General features: G+C 43.2%; 1 protein-coding gene across 1 annotated transcript; it reads left to right on the top strand.

Annotated features, from left to right (window-relative positions):
• The first annotated feature begins 11,198 nt into the window (after positions 1–11,198).
• LOC144774061 (olfactory receptor 56A4-like) lies at positions 11,199–12,164 on the top strand. Its single transcript, XM_078659091.1, has one exon. The coding sequence runs from the start codon at positions 11,199–11,201 to the stop codon at positions 12,162–12,164; it is 966 nt and encodes a 321-aa protein (XP_078515217.1).
• Positions 12,165–18,022: the final 5,858 nt, after the last annotated feature.

The following is an 18,022-nucleotide window of genomic DNA, read 5'->3' as shown; positions in this document are numbered from 1 at the left end:
GTGAAGGACTACTGAACAGGATGTGCAGCTGTGGGGAAGAAAAGTAGTGGGAGCTGCAGCAAAGTAAGTCCAACAGGTGATGCACCTTGGCTGGATAGTCCCAGTCTCCTCTGTTGTCAGAACAGTTTTTAATGTTGGATTTTGGCTATGTGGGCACCTTTACACTGTGACCAAGGGTCCAGGACTAGAAGGGCATCACTTTGAGGAGGTGTAAGGGGTCACTCAGGCTGGGTCCAGGTCATGGTTCAACATAGTTGGAGTCTTTTTTGTCCTTAACACTCTGATAAGTAGCCCAATCAACAAGCCCTTGGAGTCACTGGGTTTAAGGAGTGTGGCTGGGCTCAAGCAGTAGCTCAGGTCTCTGAGGGTTCAACGCAGGCATCAGGCAGAAAAGCAGTTCCCCTAGGAGTCAAGGAGTGCTAATCCACTTCTCTTGAAACCACAGATCTTTCACAAAAAGAGAACATTCCAACAAGCCTTCTCTGGTGCAACTCCTAAAATTTGGAATTCTCTTCCACCAGAAATTCGGAGGATCTCTTCCAATACTGCTGTCAAACTGGAAGTAAAAAAATTCCTCATGAACAAGTTCTTACCTTAACATGAGGGGCAATTCTTAGCTCTAAGCACATCGGACATACTATAGTATTATTTATTATTCTTGGACATGATTATTGAATTTACTCCTCTGAAGTCATTGTGCTCCATTGTCTAGCAGATTCTTTGTTCACCCAGGTGTATAAATGATCTGTTAGATGTTCAACATTTGATTCAATGTCTTTTAGACTCCCCATTTGACTCTTGTTTTCATTATTGTTTTTGGGCACCGGTTATTATTCCTGTATATGATTATTGTACGTACTCCCCTTATCTCTCTATGCTCCATCGCATAGCCCATTCCTACTTGTACACTCAGGTTATATTGAGCTGTTATGTTTGTACTAGTTGATTCAATGCCTATTAGATTCCCCATGTTAGACTCATGTTTTGATTTGTTACCTTTGCCTCAAATTGTAAAGCGCTCTGATATCCTTTGGGATCAAGTTTGCACTATATAAAACTTTATAAATATAACAATAAAATAAATAAATAAAAAGATGCAGCAAAGCTGTCTTCTGAAGTACACAGCCATCCACAGCAGCAGGCAGTCTTCTGAGAGTACTGGTTGATCCATTGCCTGAAGTTGCAGGCGGCTGTGTCAGTGTCGGTAAGGTCTGTTGGTGGGTTTCGGGTGAGGGTGGTGATTATCTGGTCTATGGTGAACCTGCAATTGGGGATTTCTTACGGATGGTTGTGCGTGGTGTGTTTGTAGAAGGAGAAGTGGATGCAGTGGTGGTTGGTCCAGTGGAGTTCGGTAGTGTGGCTGAAGGTGCAGTGGTTGCTGGCAGAAAAGATTGGGTTAGCGTGTGTCTGGTGGAGTGGGTGGGTGTTGTGACAAGCTGTTTGAGTCCGAGGTTGTCGAGCAGGATGGTGGACTTGCTGTCATTGGCGTTCTCGAGGTGGAATTTCAGGTCTCCGAGGAGGATGCATTATGTGGAATTAAGGGCGTGCGTGCTGATGATGTTGGTGATGCAGTCGGTGAACTGTGGTCAGGGTCTGGGGGGTCTGTAGATGAGGGTTCCTCTGAGCTTGGTGTTGGAATCAATGTGGATCTGGAAGTACAAGTGTTCAGCAGTGCTGAGGGTGTCTTTGGTGCTGCTCAAAATTCTGAGGGTGTTCCTGTGGACGATGGGTGATTCCTCCTCCTTGTTTGTTGGTGCGGTCCCTGTAGGTGATCTTGTACCTGTCCGAGATGGCTATGGCAATATTGGGCGCCGAAGGTGGATGAATGCAAAATCATACCAGTGATGTCCCATCCAAGCACATCTAATCCCTTTTTTGTGTGTCTGTTTGGGATGAATAAACAAAGTCCAACTTCCAACTAAACTCAGTCATGTGACCCAGGAACAGGCACCAAATAACTAGGGCAGGAAAATGCCGACTTTTTTAAATTTGGCATTTTCAAAATTGTAATATAAAATCCAACTTCACCATTTATGAAGGATTTAAATTAAACTTCCTGAGACACCGAAAATGAAATGTTTAACTATTCACAATCAAATGTTATCACTTATTAACCATAATAAGGAAACCCAAAGTTATCTTTTTTGGAAGAGATAGGCCTCACAGTAGTGAACAACAAATTTAGAGCATTTTCACTACCAGGACATGTCAAACATAAATGTTCATGTCCAACTTTTAAATTGCAACGCACCCAGCCTGGTGGTCTACCTAGGGCCTACCTAAGGTCTGACCTACATGTAATAAAAATGGAGTTTAAGGCTTGTCAAGGGGGGTATTTTGCATAGTTGAATTGACAGTTTAAAACATCATTAAGGCTGCAATGGTGGACTTGGGACATATTTTAGGGGCTATGTACGTGGGTGGCACAATAAATGCTGCAGGCCCTCTAGAAGAACTTAATTTACTGACCTTGTGTATATTGTATGCCACTTTACTGGGAGCTTGTATGGCAATTAAATATGACAGGTGTAAGATAGTGTTACCATGTTTTAGGGAGTGTGCACATGCACTTTAGCACTGGTGTCAGATTAAAAAGTACACAGACTCCTAATGCCAGCAGAAATACATTCAGAAACATTAGAGGGCAAAGTAAAATGGTTTAGGGAAAGATACCTGCTGAATTGTACCAGTGGAAAATGCCAGCTTAATACTCGTACACCGGGATGTTGGTGTTCTTGTGTGCAAAATACCACAATCCATGGGTTATGCCCCATTTTAAAGGGAACAGCATTCAATAGGTAATAACAATTGTATATTTTAAATATTTATCATTTTAGTAATGGATTTTAAAATGGGTACCATAATGATTTCATTCCCAAATGTGCCACTCGTAGAAATAAAAAAAAGATGAAGGTGCCAAAAGTAAGTATTCGGCCATCAAGAGAACTTCATGAGGCAGGAAATGTTAAGTTCTCAGAGTCAAGCTTTTTGCAGACAAAACAAACTTCACCAGGAAGTAGTCCAACTATTAAGACTAATAGGTCTTGAGTGTTTTGAGTAAGGTGCTGAGATGCCATATGTATTCCTTCCACAAACATGTGGGCAGGGGTGACTCCTTGTTCTATACTATCCAATGAGGTAAAAGTTCCCTAGGTTTACCCTACTGCCTTTTGCGGCATTCCGTGTTTACCCTACTTTCAAACAATCCCACAGTGGCCCTCTGTGCCAAATTGCAAGTTGGAGAAATCCTTTTGCAGAGCACGTGTGATCACCCCAAAGTTATAGTCAGAGAAAAGGACTGCCCCTTCACTGTGATCACTTCAAACCAGTTCTTGGCAGCATTCAGCATCTCCCTACAGGGAGGGAGCATTCCTTACTGGGTGTAGAAAGATAGGGGCGTGTCCAAGTATGATTTCACTTCTAGGTGCGACAGGGGAGCCGACTTTAAAGTTAATTAAGTTCCTGGATACTGCCCAAATGCTCATCCTGCCAGAGTAACCAAAACCCTAGGCCTTCGTCTCTTCGTCTAGGGCTTCATGACTCAGAGGGCTGAAGTTGGAGGTTAATCTAAATTAGTGTCTAGAGAATTTAGGCATGGAAAGGTGAATTTCTAAAAGTACATTTTACTTCTTATACATTAAAACTCTGACTTCACCAGCAAATCACGCTTTTAATAAATATTACACACATCCTAGTACTTTCCGTGCATAATTGTTGGAAGGTCGGTTATTAGGAATGTTATAAAGGCATCAAACACCAGCAATAAGGCCACCAACACCGTACGAGGTCCAAAATAGTGTCTCCATAAATTAGACCCTTGCTCAACCCTTGGTAGCTTGCACTGAGCAATAAGGCTTAACTTAATGGACAGGCATGTAAAGCATTTAAAGAAACCATTACAGTAAAAAAGTGAGACACAACACAGAATAAAACTTCAACACCAATTTATGAAAATAGGAAATGTTGGTATCATTAAAATGATATCAAATCCAATGTAGGAAACCAGAGACAGCAATTTCTAAAGCATAAACACCTTCTAGTGCTTAGAAACCAATAGCGCCACTTCTGAACATCTGGTCAAAGTCAAAGTTTAAGGCCAACTGCGATGGAGCACTGCTTTGATATCCCACTTGGTAGACCTCGGTCAAAGTTTTACCTTCGGACTTGGAACATTTTCTGGACCTTTTTCTGCTGGGGGCCATCGATAATCGATAATCTCCCCCAGTCCAGATTTGGTGCGGGTTCAGTGACTTGACTTTCCACTAGCTCCCTCTCAAACCCTGGACATCAGAACTCTGAACCTTCTGCAGGATGAATCTGGAATCTGGGCTGTGTCGCGTTTGAAGGTGGCCGTGTTGGCACTCAAGGTCAAGTCAGTCCACCTAAGGAGCTTTTTCTAAAAAGTTTCCCAAACTTTCTCAAACATCTGGAGGTCCTTCTAGAAGGCTTCCTGGTTGGTTTCAAAGGTCCAAAATCCAAATCCAAGGATCTGGAATCGCCTAGATGGTTCTTGACAGGCCTGGACTTCAATTCCATAGTCTCTTCAATAGTGGAGAGGTGTGGCTCACTGGTTAGAGGCGGCAGACCTGTAAGCAGAGAACGGCCCGGGACCAGGGTTCAATTCCCGACGCGGCAGGGTCTTGGATCAGGGTCAACGGACTCGATAATTCTCGCCTCAGTGCCTACTCTAACCAGGGAACACACTCGGTAACTCTGGGCATTAAGCTTGCCTCATCTCTACAACGGCCCTCCACAGACGCCGGGGATGCCTGGTTTCACCCTGGAGATACCCAGAAAGGGACCATCTCACAGGGAAAACCAGGACGGGTTCCCCAGCGGTCTACAGCGCCAGGACACTCGGGTAGAGTAACAGTGCGCTTTACAAGTATCCCACATTTACATTTACATTTACATTCCCACAATGCACATGGTGAACCCCTTACAACTCCACTGGACGCACTCCTTGGGGGGGGCTTTGGTTGGAGAAGGGTTAGTTAAGCTCTGTTAACCTGTAGTTGCAAGGAGTTCATTCGTACTCCTTCATGAAGCAAGGCATAGTCCTTGGAGCTGTAGACCCAGATAGCGCAGCAGGCACCGTTTTCACCAGGCAGGCTCTTGGGTGCAGATCCGGATTCCAGCAGGACAATTCTCCTTCTTCTTGAAGTTTCAGGCAGCAGAACTGATGGGCTCTGCACCTCTCACATATTTATCCAATGTTCTATGGTGACAAGTAGGGCAGCACCCCTGTCCACTGAGGTGCAGGCCATCACTCCAGAGCATTACAACTTCCTACAAAGTGTGACATAGTCTTTCTTGTACCAAAAAGCACTACTATCTCCAAATCCATCATGGCTGAAATTCCAGCATAGCAGCTAGAGCACACTAAACCAAACCCAGAGTATGGCTTGTTTCCCTAAACTTCCCGTACTAACATTTGTGAACTACTTCCTTAATTCTCTCATCTGACAGGGGGTGGCCCTGGCTGAGATGCCTTCTTGACCGGGTCTTCCTTTGTATATGATGCTTTATGGCTGAACCCCCTGCTCTGGAATTCCATGGGCCCCACAAGCTGCCTCCATCATATAGCATCTGCCTGGCCAGGCCAGTAATTCCCTAATAAAGGCAGCATAGCTAATCCCCTCAGGGCAGACCAATAAGGGAAGAGTGCGAGAGGCTGGACTTTGGCTTACAAAAAGAAGTCTTATACCATAGTTTCTGCAAGTCATGATACATTAAAAAAATGCCAAGTTGCTGAATTTATCCTTGCAATTCTGTTAAGTCCTTAAATTATATTTACATACTTTCCTAGCAATAGTTATGCGTCCATAAAATATTGCCATGTTGGCCAATGAGGCAAAGTATTTTCAATGAGGAGAATGAAATGTGCAATTTCTTCCTCACCAGCATTTATAAAACCGCTTTTTCAAAGACCCTGCTCATAAATACAGGACCCTCCAGCCCTGGAACACCTAAGGGAGACCAGGGGATTTCTAATATGGAAAAACGATTATGGTTATGACTTCACAGTGCCCACAGCACAAAAGTTGTCTTTGAAGTGAAATTCATACACTGGGGAAAAACAGGGGTCAGCTTCCAGTCACCAGGGTTTACAAAACAGCTTTTATAGGGACCGTTCTTATAGTTGCATGACCCTTCCATGTGGGCACCCACAATTTAAACATACAGTAGTTTATCACTTTTAAAGTGCTCATACAACCAAAGTCGAGTTTGCAGTGAATTTACTTTTAAAAGCAGTGCTGCTTATTAAAATGACTTTGGGTTGTCAGCAGTGCACACATGCAAGTGCAACAAAGGTTGCTGGCCTCTAAATTGCCATGCCCTATTACTTACTAGGGTCTTATATGGTAGGTAATGCCAATTATAAGTGTACCTCAATGTATGTGTTAGTATTTAACATAACATTGGCCTTGGGCTTGACAGCTTGAGCCCAGGCTACAGTCAGGTACCACCAGTGACAGTAACCACAAAGCATGGAGAGGGAACAGGCTAAAAAGGGTGACTTTCTAACAAGAGGACAGCATCTCTAAATGTAATCGTATATCCTAATGTTTCTCTATGGAGCAGCAAGCCTTCCTACAATGAAAATAGCTCTGAGGTGCTAGTCATTATAAGGACATGCTTAGTATTATCTTTCCACATGCCCTACTTTTAAATTGCTGGGCTATAAGACATATTCAAAGGTGAAGTATTATTATTTTAATGGACAGTTTAGATGTGTCAAAACAGTTTACTTTGACAAGTTGGGAGCTGCCAGACTTCTCTGGCAGACTAGGAGCCATGTTTGCTTAGTGACACTCGTGGATGGCACAGTTGTGCTACACTCTATGGGTGAAATTTAGCTTTCCATGCCATAAGTGTACTTTGGACACCATATACTATAAACATATAGGGAAGTTAAACATGTCAATTAGGGTTTAGCCAATTCAGCATGTTTTTGGGGTGAAGGCACATGCACTGTGGCCAGGCAGTATTACACCGGTACACATTCCACCCCCCCAAAAAACAGCAGCTTCAGTCCACAATAAACCACACAAAAAGAGGCACTTTTTGCCAATCAGCATAGTTCAGATTTCTGTTTGCATTCTTTTTATTCTTTTGAGAGTGACTAATGAAGTGAACCAACTCCCATTGACACTTCTCTAGAAAAAGGTGTTGTAAACTGTTCAACTGGAGGGTATTACTCTAAATTGGGGGTAATAGTTAGAACTTGATAGTACTGCATATCTTCATTAAATGTTTCTCTCTTAAAGGCACTGCTTATTTGTCAGGGCACATTCAATTAATTCACGGAAGACACTCTAGTTTGGAGTTCTCCTTCACTCATCCTTAATTTCAGCTTTCAGCCCCCTACAAGTATGTAACCTCTGAGTTTGCTCCAAACTAACCACAGCAAATGGTTGAAAGTGGGTCACATGCAAAAGACCTCTGCTGTACCACAACAAAGTTTTATTCTCAGCTGAAAAATGGAACCTTGTCATCAAGTTTGCAAAACATTCTCTCACTCCTGTTAATAGGCTAACATAGAGATTTAGCAAGTGCAGGGTATATTGAACATAAAGAGTATATAGTACCACAGTTAAAGCTGACACACTGTTTGTCACTGCAGGTGAGGTTGGCCTGATGCTTTAGGAGGGCAACAAATCCTCGTACTCTCAGTGTGCCCTGGGACCATTTGTCCATCTCTGATAGACATATTTTGCGGGTGGAAGTCACCAACTCAACAACTCTTCCTTGGTTGTACACTGAGAAAGTATTGCGAGGCAACTGATATTGACACAGGCAAGTGTAATAATTGTAGCAGTTACTACATGGTCCCTTGCAGAAGCACATCAGACATACTATCAAGCATAAAACAATACCAGGGATAGCTGATCATGATTGAGTATGAGGGATTAGTATATTATTTGTCTGGTACTGCATTATACGGAGAAGATGTCAGGAAACTAAAGTCAGTGGAGAAAACCAGTCATATGGTTATTACAGCATGAGGAATACCCCAGGGTCATTGCATATGGGGGGATTAAGGGGTCTGGGTAAAGGTCATCAACTTGGTAGGGAGAGGAAAACATCCATTGTAGGTTACGATGTTGTTGCTCACGCTGATCATGATCTGCAAGTGACTTTTTCCTCTGAGATCAGAAGGTATATGCTAGAGTCCAAACCCATTGTTCAGGAGAGAAATGGTAGTTGCTATCGATCAGGGAGAGAGAGGGATACAAAATATTAGACACAATAAATGATGCAATATGGACTACAATAAGCATATAACAAATGTTCAAGCATCACATATCCAGCAGGGCGAAGGCAATGTTTGAAAATCAGTAGGTTCAGTAAAAGGTGAGCTCAGTAGTTCAAAGATATGGTAAGAGATCTGGCAAGTCATTGCATCACTGTTCCTCTTGCAAATACTTCATTGACTGCTGTTAGATTTGGCTCAAGTCACAAATATGTAACCCATTATATCCCTAGGTGTTCATTGCAGCATAATTCCCTGTCATCTCTAAGTTATACAGTGGCCCTGATTAGAGTGTGGCAGATGAGGCAATTGTTGCAACTCTAATGGATTACCCTGTTATATGGTACCTATGAATTTAGGAGGAATGTGTATTAGATACACAACATTTCATAACATAGAGATGAAGGGGCAAATTTACGAGCATCATTGCGTTGCTCTTCCACCACACAATGTGGTGCAAGAGCGATGCAACACAAAAAAGAGACTTATGAAGCTACGAAAGCTCACTTGCCATTGTCCTGAGTGGCTTTATAGAACTTGAGTTATCAACGTAGTGCAAATAACTGTGTTGCCTTACTCTGCACCAGGAATGCATTCCATGAGTGCTCTCGCGCAATCCCTATGGTTTTTGATGCATTCCCATATTTACGAGAACAGGAAATCCTAGGAAAGGGACAAAAAGATATTCCTGACCAGGTGAGGCGCAATAATGAGAAATATCTTTATTTCTCCTTGTTACTCACTCTTTCTACGTGTGCTGATTTCTGCAGCACAGCTTGAAAGGGAAATTCGCCTCTCAGGATTGTTTCTGTGCAGGAAGGTCTTCCTTCCTGCACAAAAACAATCCTTCTGCAATGCAGGCACCCTTGCTGCATGGTGCAAGGGTGCCTGAGTTGGAGCTAGGCAGCCAATATGATGCCAGCACAGGGACAAAAACAGGAATGCGTTGTATTATTTTAAATAAGGCAAATTCCTGCCCTTTCACTTAAAGGCAGGGCAGGAAGGTGATTCTTTTCTGCATTACTTTGCCATGAATATGGCCTTGATTCTCCTTCTATCATCTGCAAATGTTGGCTTGGCTAGCTCCCAGTAAAGCATCCATAGATGTTGTTGGCAACTTGAAACATAACCACTCTTATATCCAAGGAATTTGTAGAAACAGGTCGAACCCTTTCATTTATCACTTTTGCATGACCACGGTTTCACAAGGAGAAGAGACAATATTACACTTTTAAATGTTTATTGAAAAGATCTAATCTTTGTAAGTAAAATATGAACTGTGATATTAGTCAAATGAGACACATCATTGTTAAAAGCATTTTTAGAATAATGAAAAACACAAACAATTCAACCATGTTAATAGTTTCTAATATTACTCCTATCTAGCCCTAATATCCCTCCTCTAGCGGGCATTGTGGGAATAACCTTTTGCCAGACCTAGTTGGAATGATATAACTCCATACCATAGTGTTATGTCTCAGGAAGCCGGCCTCAATGCATTAACAAATGCACTTCATCTCAGTGTGCAGGCCTGCACCTTTCCCTGTCTGCGCAGCTATCTTTCTTTTTTTTAATTTTTTTTTAACTGGTGTTAACAAATCTTTTTTTTAAAAAATCTTTATTTATAAAGTTTTCTTGATGAACAACAAGAGGAAAAGACATTCAGGTAGGTTACACAGGTTCACATTGCACTCCTAAGCATACACATAAACAAATATGTCGGTCGGCTAGCCCGAGCAGGCTGGGAGCACGTATATATCATCTCTTAAGCTGTACTTTAGCACATGACCTACACAATACAAAACAGTAATTTATTTCAGCATAGGCAGTTATCTCTAGAGGCCAAAATTTTTTTTTTTAAATAGGCTGCGCAGCTATCTTTCTTCTTAGAATGAATATCGGGCCTGTGGAGCTGTGAAACACAAATGACCCCCAAACCCCAGGGAGAAAATTCCCAGGATAAGGGGTCTTTAGTTTTTCAAAAACAAACTCCTACTTTGTGAGTTTTACAAGTTTGTTTTTGAAAAATAAAATACATTCCAAACCTTTGGTGGAGAGCTTTCAAATCTGATGGTGGCTGTACTTCAAACTTTTACTACTTTGATAGTATGCGTTCCATATATGGACATGGCCACTGGGCCAGTGGGCAACTCTAAATTTGGCATATGGTGTGCTGTTACGTGATCAACGGCAATCTGCCAAACACTAGAACAGGCCCAGATTTTTCTGCAGTAGAAACATTAACACACTGGTTAATCTTACTGCAGCATTTATTTCTCTGTTCTGTCATACTTATGTCTTTGAACGTTACCTCTACAGCCTAAATGTGTACTCCATCCCGGGAAACATCCTTTACAATGCAACTTTTACCACGCAGTGCTGTTACAACGCAGGTTTTACTACGCATACCATTACAACGCATTACACTGGGGGGCGCTCTAGGATAAGGAATACGTTTAATTTACTATCCAACACCATCCCTAGTGTCCACGGGGACTGGAGTTGGAATAGTAAATTAAACTATTCACTATCCAGCACCCCAAAGTGTAATGCGTTGTAATGGTATGCGTAGTAAAACCTGCGTAGTAACAGCATGTGTTGTAACGTCATACATCCCCCCACCCTCCCACACACTGGTTCTCCTTATCTGCAACTGTTGCTCTCTGCACAGCTATATTACCAGAGTTTTTGTATAGTTTACTTTTTCAGAACTAATGCATCTTCATATCATATAAACCTCCCAGATGTGTGTTAAAGCTTTGCAGGTTGGATTTACATTCATTGGCCCAGTACTATGTCAGACTCTACATTTAACGAGATAAAAAATATATTGCTGAAATTGCTCTGTGATCATATTTGCAATATCAGTATTAACAAATTAAGTTATGGTACAAAATGTGAATATCCATGTTCCATTTTCTCTTTTTAGGATTTTAAGATGATGCCGGATCCAGGACGTGCACTGACACAGAACATATCTACAGACCAAGTCACAGAGTTCATCCTCATTGGTTTTCCAGGGTTTGAATCCTGGCAGCTCTGGCTCTCCATCCCTCTGGCTCTTCTCCTTATTCTTGCTGTGGTGGCCAATGTTACTCTGATTGTAACTTTATACAGGGAGCAGAATCTACATGAGCCAATGTGCTACTTTCTCTGCTATCTCTCCTGTGTAGACCTACCTTTAAGCATGGTCACCACCCCCAAACTCCTTGCCATCCTGCTGTTTGGTTCTAGATCAATTAGCCTGCCTGGATGTTTCACTCAAATGTTCTTTGTTCACATGCTTCTTAATGCAGAGTCTGGCATGCTTGTTGCCATGGCCTTTGACCGTTATATTGCCATCTGCAGTCCTCTAAGATATAGGTCAATTCTAAACAACAGCCTTGTTATAAAACTCATGGTGGCAATAACTGGTAGGGCCATATTAAGTTCAGTGCCTGTGCCATTTCTGGCTGCCACGTTGCGATATTGCTCTGATCAAATAATTAGGTTTCCCTATTGCAACAATTTGGCTGTAACAAAACTTGCATGTGATGACAGTAGTATTAACAGCATGTACCAACTGATTGTGTCTAATTTCACTCTGGGTGGAGACGTGACAATGATCTTCCTGTCCTACTGCCTGATCATTTATGCAGTACTGAAGCTCAAATCAGAAGGAGCCTTAAAAAAGGCCTTTGCAACCTGCAGCTCCCATCTAATCATTATTTTAATATCATATTCTACCATAATAGTAATAATTATCCCTCGCATTACGGATAATAAATATGCAATTTACTCTGTGGTGCTCCTCATTGTTCTTGTGCTCATAGCACCACCAGCTTTGAATCCTGTTGTATACGGGGTTAGAAACAAAGACATCAACCAAGGTATCAGGAAGCAATTTAGCCGTGTATGTGGTTCCTAGATGTTGTAATAACCACATGAGAAATCTACTGCACATCCTACTGGATGCCAGATAAAGAAAAACCCTATTAATTGAAAAAGCTTTATATTTAGCTTTAGTTCTGCTGTCATAAACTCTTCCCAGGAACAGAAATCCTTTGATTTCAAATGAGGATCTTGTACCCATGCAAATATATGAGTAAAATCAAGTTGACGAACATTTCAGTTGATATAAAAGGTCACCTTCTGTCAGGGGTTCCCACAGTTTTTAGTTGTGAACAGCACTTACTTACACCAAGTTTCTAAAATTTAGAGTCCAAGTTAAGATGGAATTGACCATCAAGGACCATGTGTTGTGAAGTCACCAAATAGCAAAATCCAATAGCTGTCAGTATATAGAAACCAGAAAGTATGAGCCCAATTTCTGCAACTTCAAAACACACACCGTTCAGTGGTCTGAGCTGAGAGGTACATCAGCACATTATTACCTGGAAGATGCACTTCAAGCTATTGCATTTTATTTCCTATAGTTACTTGGACCAATTGTTTAAACAACTTTGCTAGAATGGGGCACATCTTAATCAAAGTTTGATTTTATTTCACAATGCCCTCTGTTTCAAGCTTCAATTAAAATCAGAGAAGGCAGCTGGTGTCTGGCAAGAAGAACAGAAGTTGATAATTTCACTGTGCTCCCTGTGCCACAAGAACAACATAATACAACATATAGAAAAACACATGTCAAACCGGAACTGGCACAAGAGTGTATGTAGGTATACCTTTGCATACATTTGTAATATGACATTTTAGTAACCTAGAGCATTGCAGAAGTATGTTTGTATCCGTCATAATCTATAAGGAATTTGTAAATGTTCATCGTGTGTGCAGGGGGCTGGCAAGAGTGCCAGAGGGGCTGGTGGAGTAAAATCTAAGGGTTCTGCTCAGGTCATTGTGAGCAGCATCTGACCTCTGTTGTATGAATATACAGACTGCCTTCCAGGTTCCATGGATGTAAGAGCGGTTGTTATTTCATCGGGTAACATGTGTAAAGGACATATTGCCAGGCTATTTGCCAAATTGTTACTCTCTCTTGTCTGAATATCTACTGGTTTGGCGTGTACCTGAAGTTCAGCCTCATCTGAATAATGAAATTGCCTGTCAGCTACTTCGAATCCTGGTTTATGTACTTGTTGCATGTTTATTGGCATTGTATTATTTGTTGTGTCAGCAATTCGTTGTGATGATTTAGGATTTACGGCTTCGTTATCGAACATCCTGAGTTGCATTGGGCCCTGGACATCCCAATTGGGTGAAAGTGTATCTGTTCTAAATAATTTAAGGGTAAGTGAAATTATGTTTTTCTCTTGAAATAAATGTCTGTCAGCAAGCTCATATATTATTCATAGTGAGAGGATATGTGGTAGCTCTATCTTTCTGCAGGCTTCTCAAAATTAGTCAATTAACTTTCTTTCCATAGTGATACAATCCTCTAATCAGCTTAACAGTCAGGCAGAGAGGTTTGGCTATCACAACAACTTCATGCACTACTGCTGTAGTGGTAAGAAGTTTGATCAAAAATGGTTGACAGTGAGAAGGAAGGAATTTGCCAAATGTAACATTATGTAGCACCTCCCTAACCTCTCCTTGAGCCCTAAGTGCTGCCATGATCCAACTCCGGTAACAGTCTAACAAAAACTATGAGCATCATTAATCCATCACTCACGAACACTCCAAACCCAAAACTGGAACAACCACCACCCTCCAAAATTATACATATGTGGCAATAAGATATAAGTAGACATATCAATGGCTCCGGTGAGCGATCTCTCACCCGAGGTTCTCGCCACACTGAGTGCTCTTTGCGGAGTTAACAGACGATGCTTCTTCCACTGGGCATAAGCGAGTGTCATCCGCGGGGTTGAAAGAGTAATTAATCATCTGTTTCACCGCTCGCAAAATTCCGCTGGGTTGAAAGAGTCATTTACCGGTGGGGTTGAAAGAGTCATTCACCGTCTGTATAGCACCCCCGTAACATTCTGACAACCATCAAAATATCTGTATCCATCCGAAGTCCATAGATGATGAAACCAAACTGGCACATCAGTCAAAATGGCAGCACGCATTACGCGCTGCACCGGGTGGCTCACGGCATGCCAGAGCTGGCAAACACGTATATGCAGCAATACAAGCTTTGTCCAAAACGTCACAGAAGGCTGTTCGGCTGAATCTCGTGAGCCGGTGAGTAGCACGTGTTCACTTAAAATTTTTAACAAAAATATCCAAACGGCCGTTTACCAATCCTCATCACAACTTTCAAATTATGTTTGCCAAACCTCATTCCACTTTACAGAAAATGTGAGCTCAACCCCAGCTCTTCCGATGTGAGAACAGCAAAGTCAGGCTGTCCAGGTGTAATGTCTCTGCATAGGGTTAAGCTGCTGCAGTGTCAAAACGCAACAGAAACCCAGAATTTCTTGGTCGCACTGTACACTACCTCTCTCTGTGGTATTAAACAGTACAGTACCAAAAATGAGACACATACATTGTAAAACCACTGCAGAGCCAACTACACACTATCAACTGGTTGCATTGTGTGCTGCTCTCACTCACTCTGTTATGTAGTACAGTATAGTAGATTGGTGTCAGCTGGTCTTGCCGGTAAACGTTGTTGCTGACAAATCAATTCACTAGCGCAATCCTTACACAAGCTATTCTATTACCTTAGCACGGGTGGTATAGGGATGCGTGTCGATTTCCCAAGGCAGGGATAAGGTAGCAAAAACTGGCAGTCAACTGACAGGCACTATCCCAAGGCATCAAGCAGACAAACAGAAACAGGCACCTTTCAGTTAAGGGCGACCGTTAACACGATCACTGGTGGGGCAAATAGGGTGCCAAGTTTCATCAAATCCATGAGTTTCAATTCACTTACTAGAGTCCTTTAAGTCCTATAATTTTCCAATCAGTAGGAAAATTCTATAAATCATTGCTTCTTCAAAATGGCTTCTTCTGCTTCAGTTTCTTAAGTCAAGTCCATCCAAGGTAGCTCAGGCAGGTTCTTTTTAAATCGTCGCCAGTGTTAAAACGAAGAATGAAAGCTCTGACATGTCTTGTAGATGGTAATGGTTGATTTATTCTTGTGGTTATCTTACAGGTTCTCAGTTACAGGAAGATGTTCAGATCCATGGTAATGCCCAACCAGGAGCAGGCTCCTCTCTCTGCTCAGCCCTTCACACCAACTGATTCTCTCCTACATACAAATCAACCCAACATTCCATGTGACCTCATCACAGGCTGAGCAGAAAGGTAGAGAACCACAGTGGGGAGACCTCATTGGTAATTACAACACACACATCATGCCATTCACATCATGCTCCTCTTTAAGCCCCGCACTTTTTAACATATACATGAGGCCACTGGCTGAGGTCGTCCACCCTTTTGGGATTAAGATTATCTCTTATGCGGACGACACGCAGCTGGTGGTCTCACTGGCACAGGAGGCCAACATGCCTGCGTCAGGCGGTCTTAAAGAATGCCTAGAAAAGGTCAAGGGCTGGATGTCCTTATCATCCCTCAAACTGAATGGGGACAAAACGGAGCTGATGCTCCTAGGCCCCCCTGATCTCTGCCTCCCCAACTCTCTGTGGCCCCCTTGTCTAGGCCTTCCTCCAACCCCTAAAAATAACATCAAGAGCCTTGGGGTCTGGTTGGACAGATCCCTATCTTTCAGCACCCAGGCCACAAAATTCTCAGCCACCTGTTTTGGCCTCATGAGGATGCTAAATAAAATCTTCCCTCTCCTTTCCATGAAGGGCCAAACAGGTGGCTGTACAGGGTCTAATACAGTCACGCCTAGACTTCAACAACGTGCTTTACCTCGGCGCCCCAGAGTACACCCTGCGCAGACTCCAGATAGTGCCGAACTGCGCAGCACGCTTACTGCTCGAGCTCCCTCGCAGACAATCAGTGAGGGCCGGGCTGGTCAGCCTCCACTGGCTGCCAGTGCGCCAGAGAATTCTGTTCAAGGCCATATGCATTGCACATCAGGCCTTCTGGGACACGGGCCCCAGGATTACCCGCGACTTAGTCACTCACTACCTTCCCAGCAGAAATCTCCGCTCCAGCCAGACTTTTTTGGCTGTGGCACCAAGAATAAAAAGGTCCAGATCTGGCGGCAGGACGTTCGCCTACAACGCATCCAGGGCCTGGAACAACCTTCCCCTGCATCTTAGAGCCAATTCCAATCTCCCCACCTTTCGTAAAGAGTTAAAAACTTTCCTTTTTAACCTGCTCCACTAATTCTCAGCTAGCCTCCCCTCGTAGGTTCCTGGTTATTCTTAGCGCTTGGACCCCTCCGGGCAGCAATTTGCGCTTTATAAATCTACATCCATTCCATTCCATTCCATTCAGCTGTATAATGGATATTTTTAACCTCTATCACCAGTGTACATAACATCGTCACACCTCTACCTTACATTTGTACTACATACATGGTCGAACCACTTCGAGGCATGCACTCATTCAGTGCTTTAAACTAATGTGATATTAAGTATTTGCACTTTCAGTTTATTGTCAACATCCTGCATTCAAGCACTTATACTTGCTGTATTTGTATCATAGAAAAACCAAAGGAAATGATGGACGGAGCGTTGACAATACAAGCACTCACCCCCAGTCAACTGATCTGGGTTTAATCCATCACCGTTCTTTAGCCCACTCTGCCACCCCAGTTCAGACATGGCTATATGCAAATCAGTCTGACCTTGTGCCTCATGGGAACAGTCCAGCCCGAACTACCAAGCCATGCCTTCCCTGGACCGGAAACAAGCTACCGAGGACCGGTTTCTGGCATTTCAGCCGTCTTCAGCCCGGCTTTCTTGAATCCAGTGGCAAAGTGAGCAAGGGACTCACGTCTGAGCATACCCTGCCAACTAATGACAAACAAAGAAAAACCAAAGGAAATGATGGACGGAGCGTTGACAATACAAGCACTCATCCCCAGTCTCCTGATCTGGGTTTAATCCATCACCGTTCTTTAGCCCACTCTGCCACCCCAGTTCAGACATGGCCATATGCAAATCAGTCTGACCCTGTGCCTCATGGGAACATTCCAGCCCAAACTACCAAGTCATGCCTTCCCGGGACCGGAAACAAGCTACCGAGGACCGGTTTCTGGCATTTCAGCCGTCTTCAGCCCGGCTTGCTTGAATCCAGTGGCAAAGTGAGCAAGGGACTCACGTCTGAGCATACCCTGCCAACTAGTGGCGAACAAAGAAAAACCAAAGGAAATGATGGACGGAGCGTTGACAATACAAGCACTCACCCCCAGTCAACTGATCTGGGTTTAATCCATCACCGTTCTTTAGCCCACTCTGCCACCCCAGTTCAGACATGGCCATATGCAAATCAGTCTGACCCTGTGCCTCATGCGAACAGTCCACCCCGAACTACCAAGCCATGCCTTCCCTGGACCGAAAACAAGCTACCGAGGACCGGTTGCTGGCATTTCAGCCGTCTTCAGCCCGGCTTGCTTGAATCCAGTGGCAAAGTGATCAAGGGACTCACGTCTGAGCATACCCTGCCAACTAATGGCGAACAAAGAAAAACCAAAGGAGTCAAGCTATCCAGGCTGAAGAAGGCTGATAGCCAGAAACCGGTCCTTGGATGCTTGATTCCGGTCTAGGAAAGACATGGCTTGGTAGTTCGGGCTGGACTGTTCCCATGGGGCACAGGGTCAAGGCTGATTTGCATATAGCCATTGTCTGACCTAGGGTGGTGTGGAGTGAAAAAAAAAGATGGATTTAGGCCCAGATCTTTGTACTGGGGTGAATGTAAGACATTGTTCTACATTCTGTCCATCAACTGTGTTTTTTGCAATTTTCA

Source organism: Lissotriton helveticus, chromosome 8 (assembly GCF_964261635.1).
Source record: "Lissotriton helveticus chromosome 8, aLisHel1.1, whole genome shotgun sequence".
Taxonomy (NCBI): domain Eukaryota; kingdom Metazoa; phylum Chordata; class Amphibia; order Caudata; family Salamandridae; genus Lissotriton; species Lissotriton helveticus.
Note: the sequence above shows the minus strand (reverse complement) of the source record. Positions and strands in the feature narration are given on the sequence as shown.

Excerpts from the sequence above, each read along its gene's own strand:
- LOC144774061 (XM_078659091.1), top strand. The coding sequence starts at position 11,199 with ATGCCGGATCCAGGACGTGCACTGACACAGAACATATCTACAGACCAA.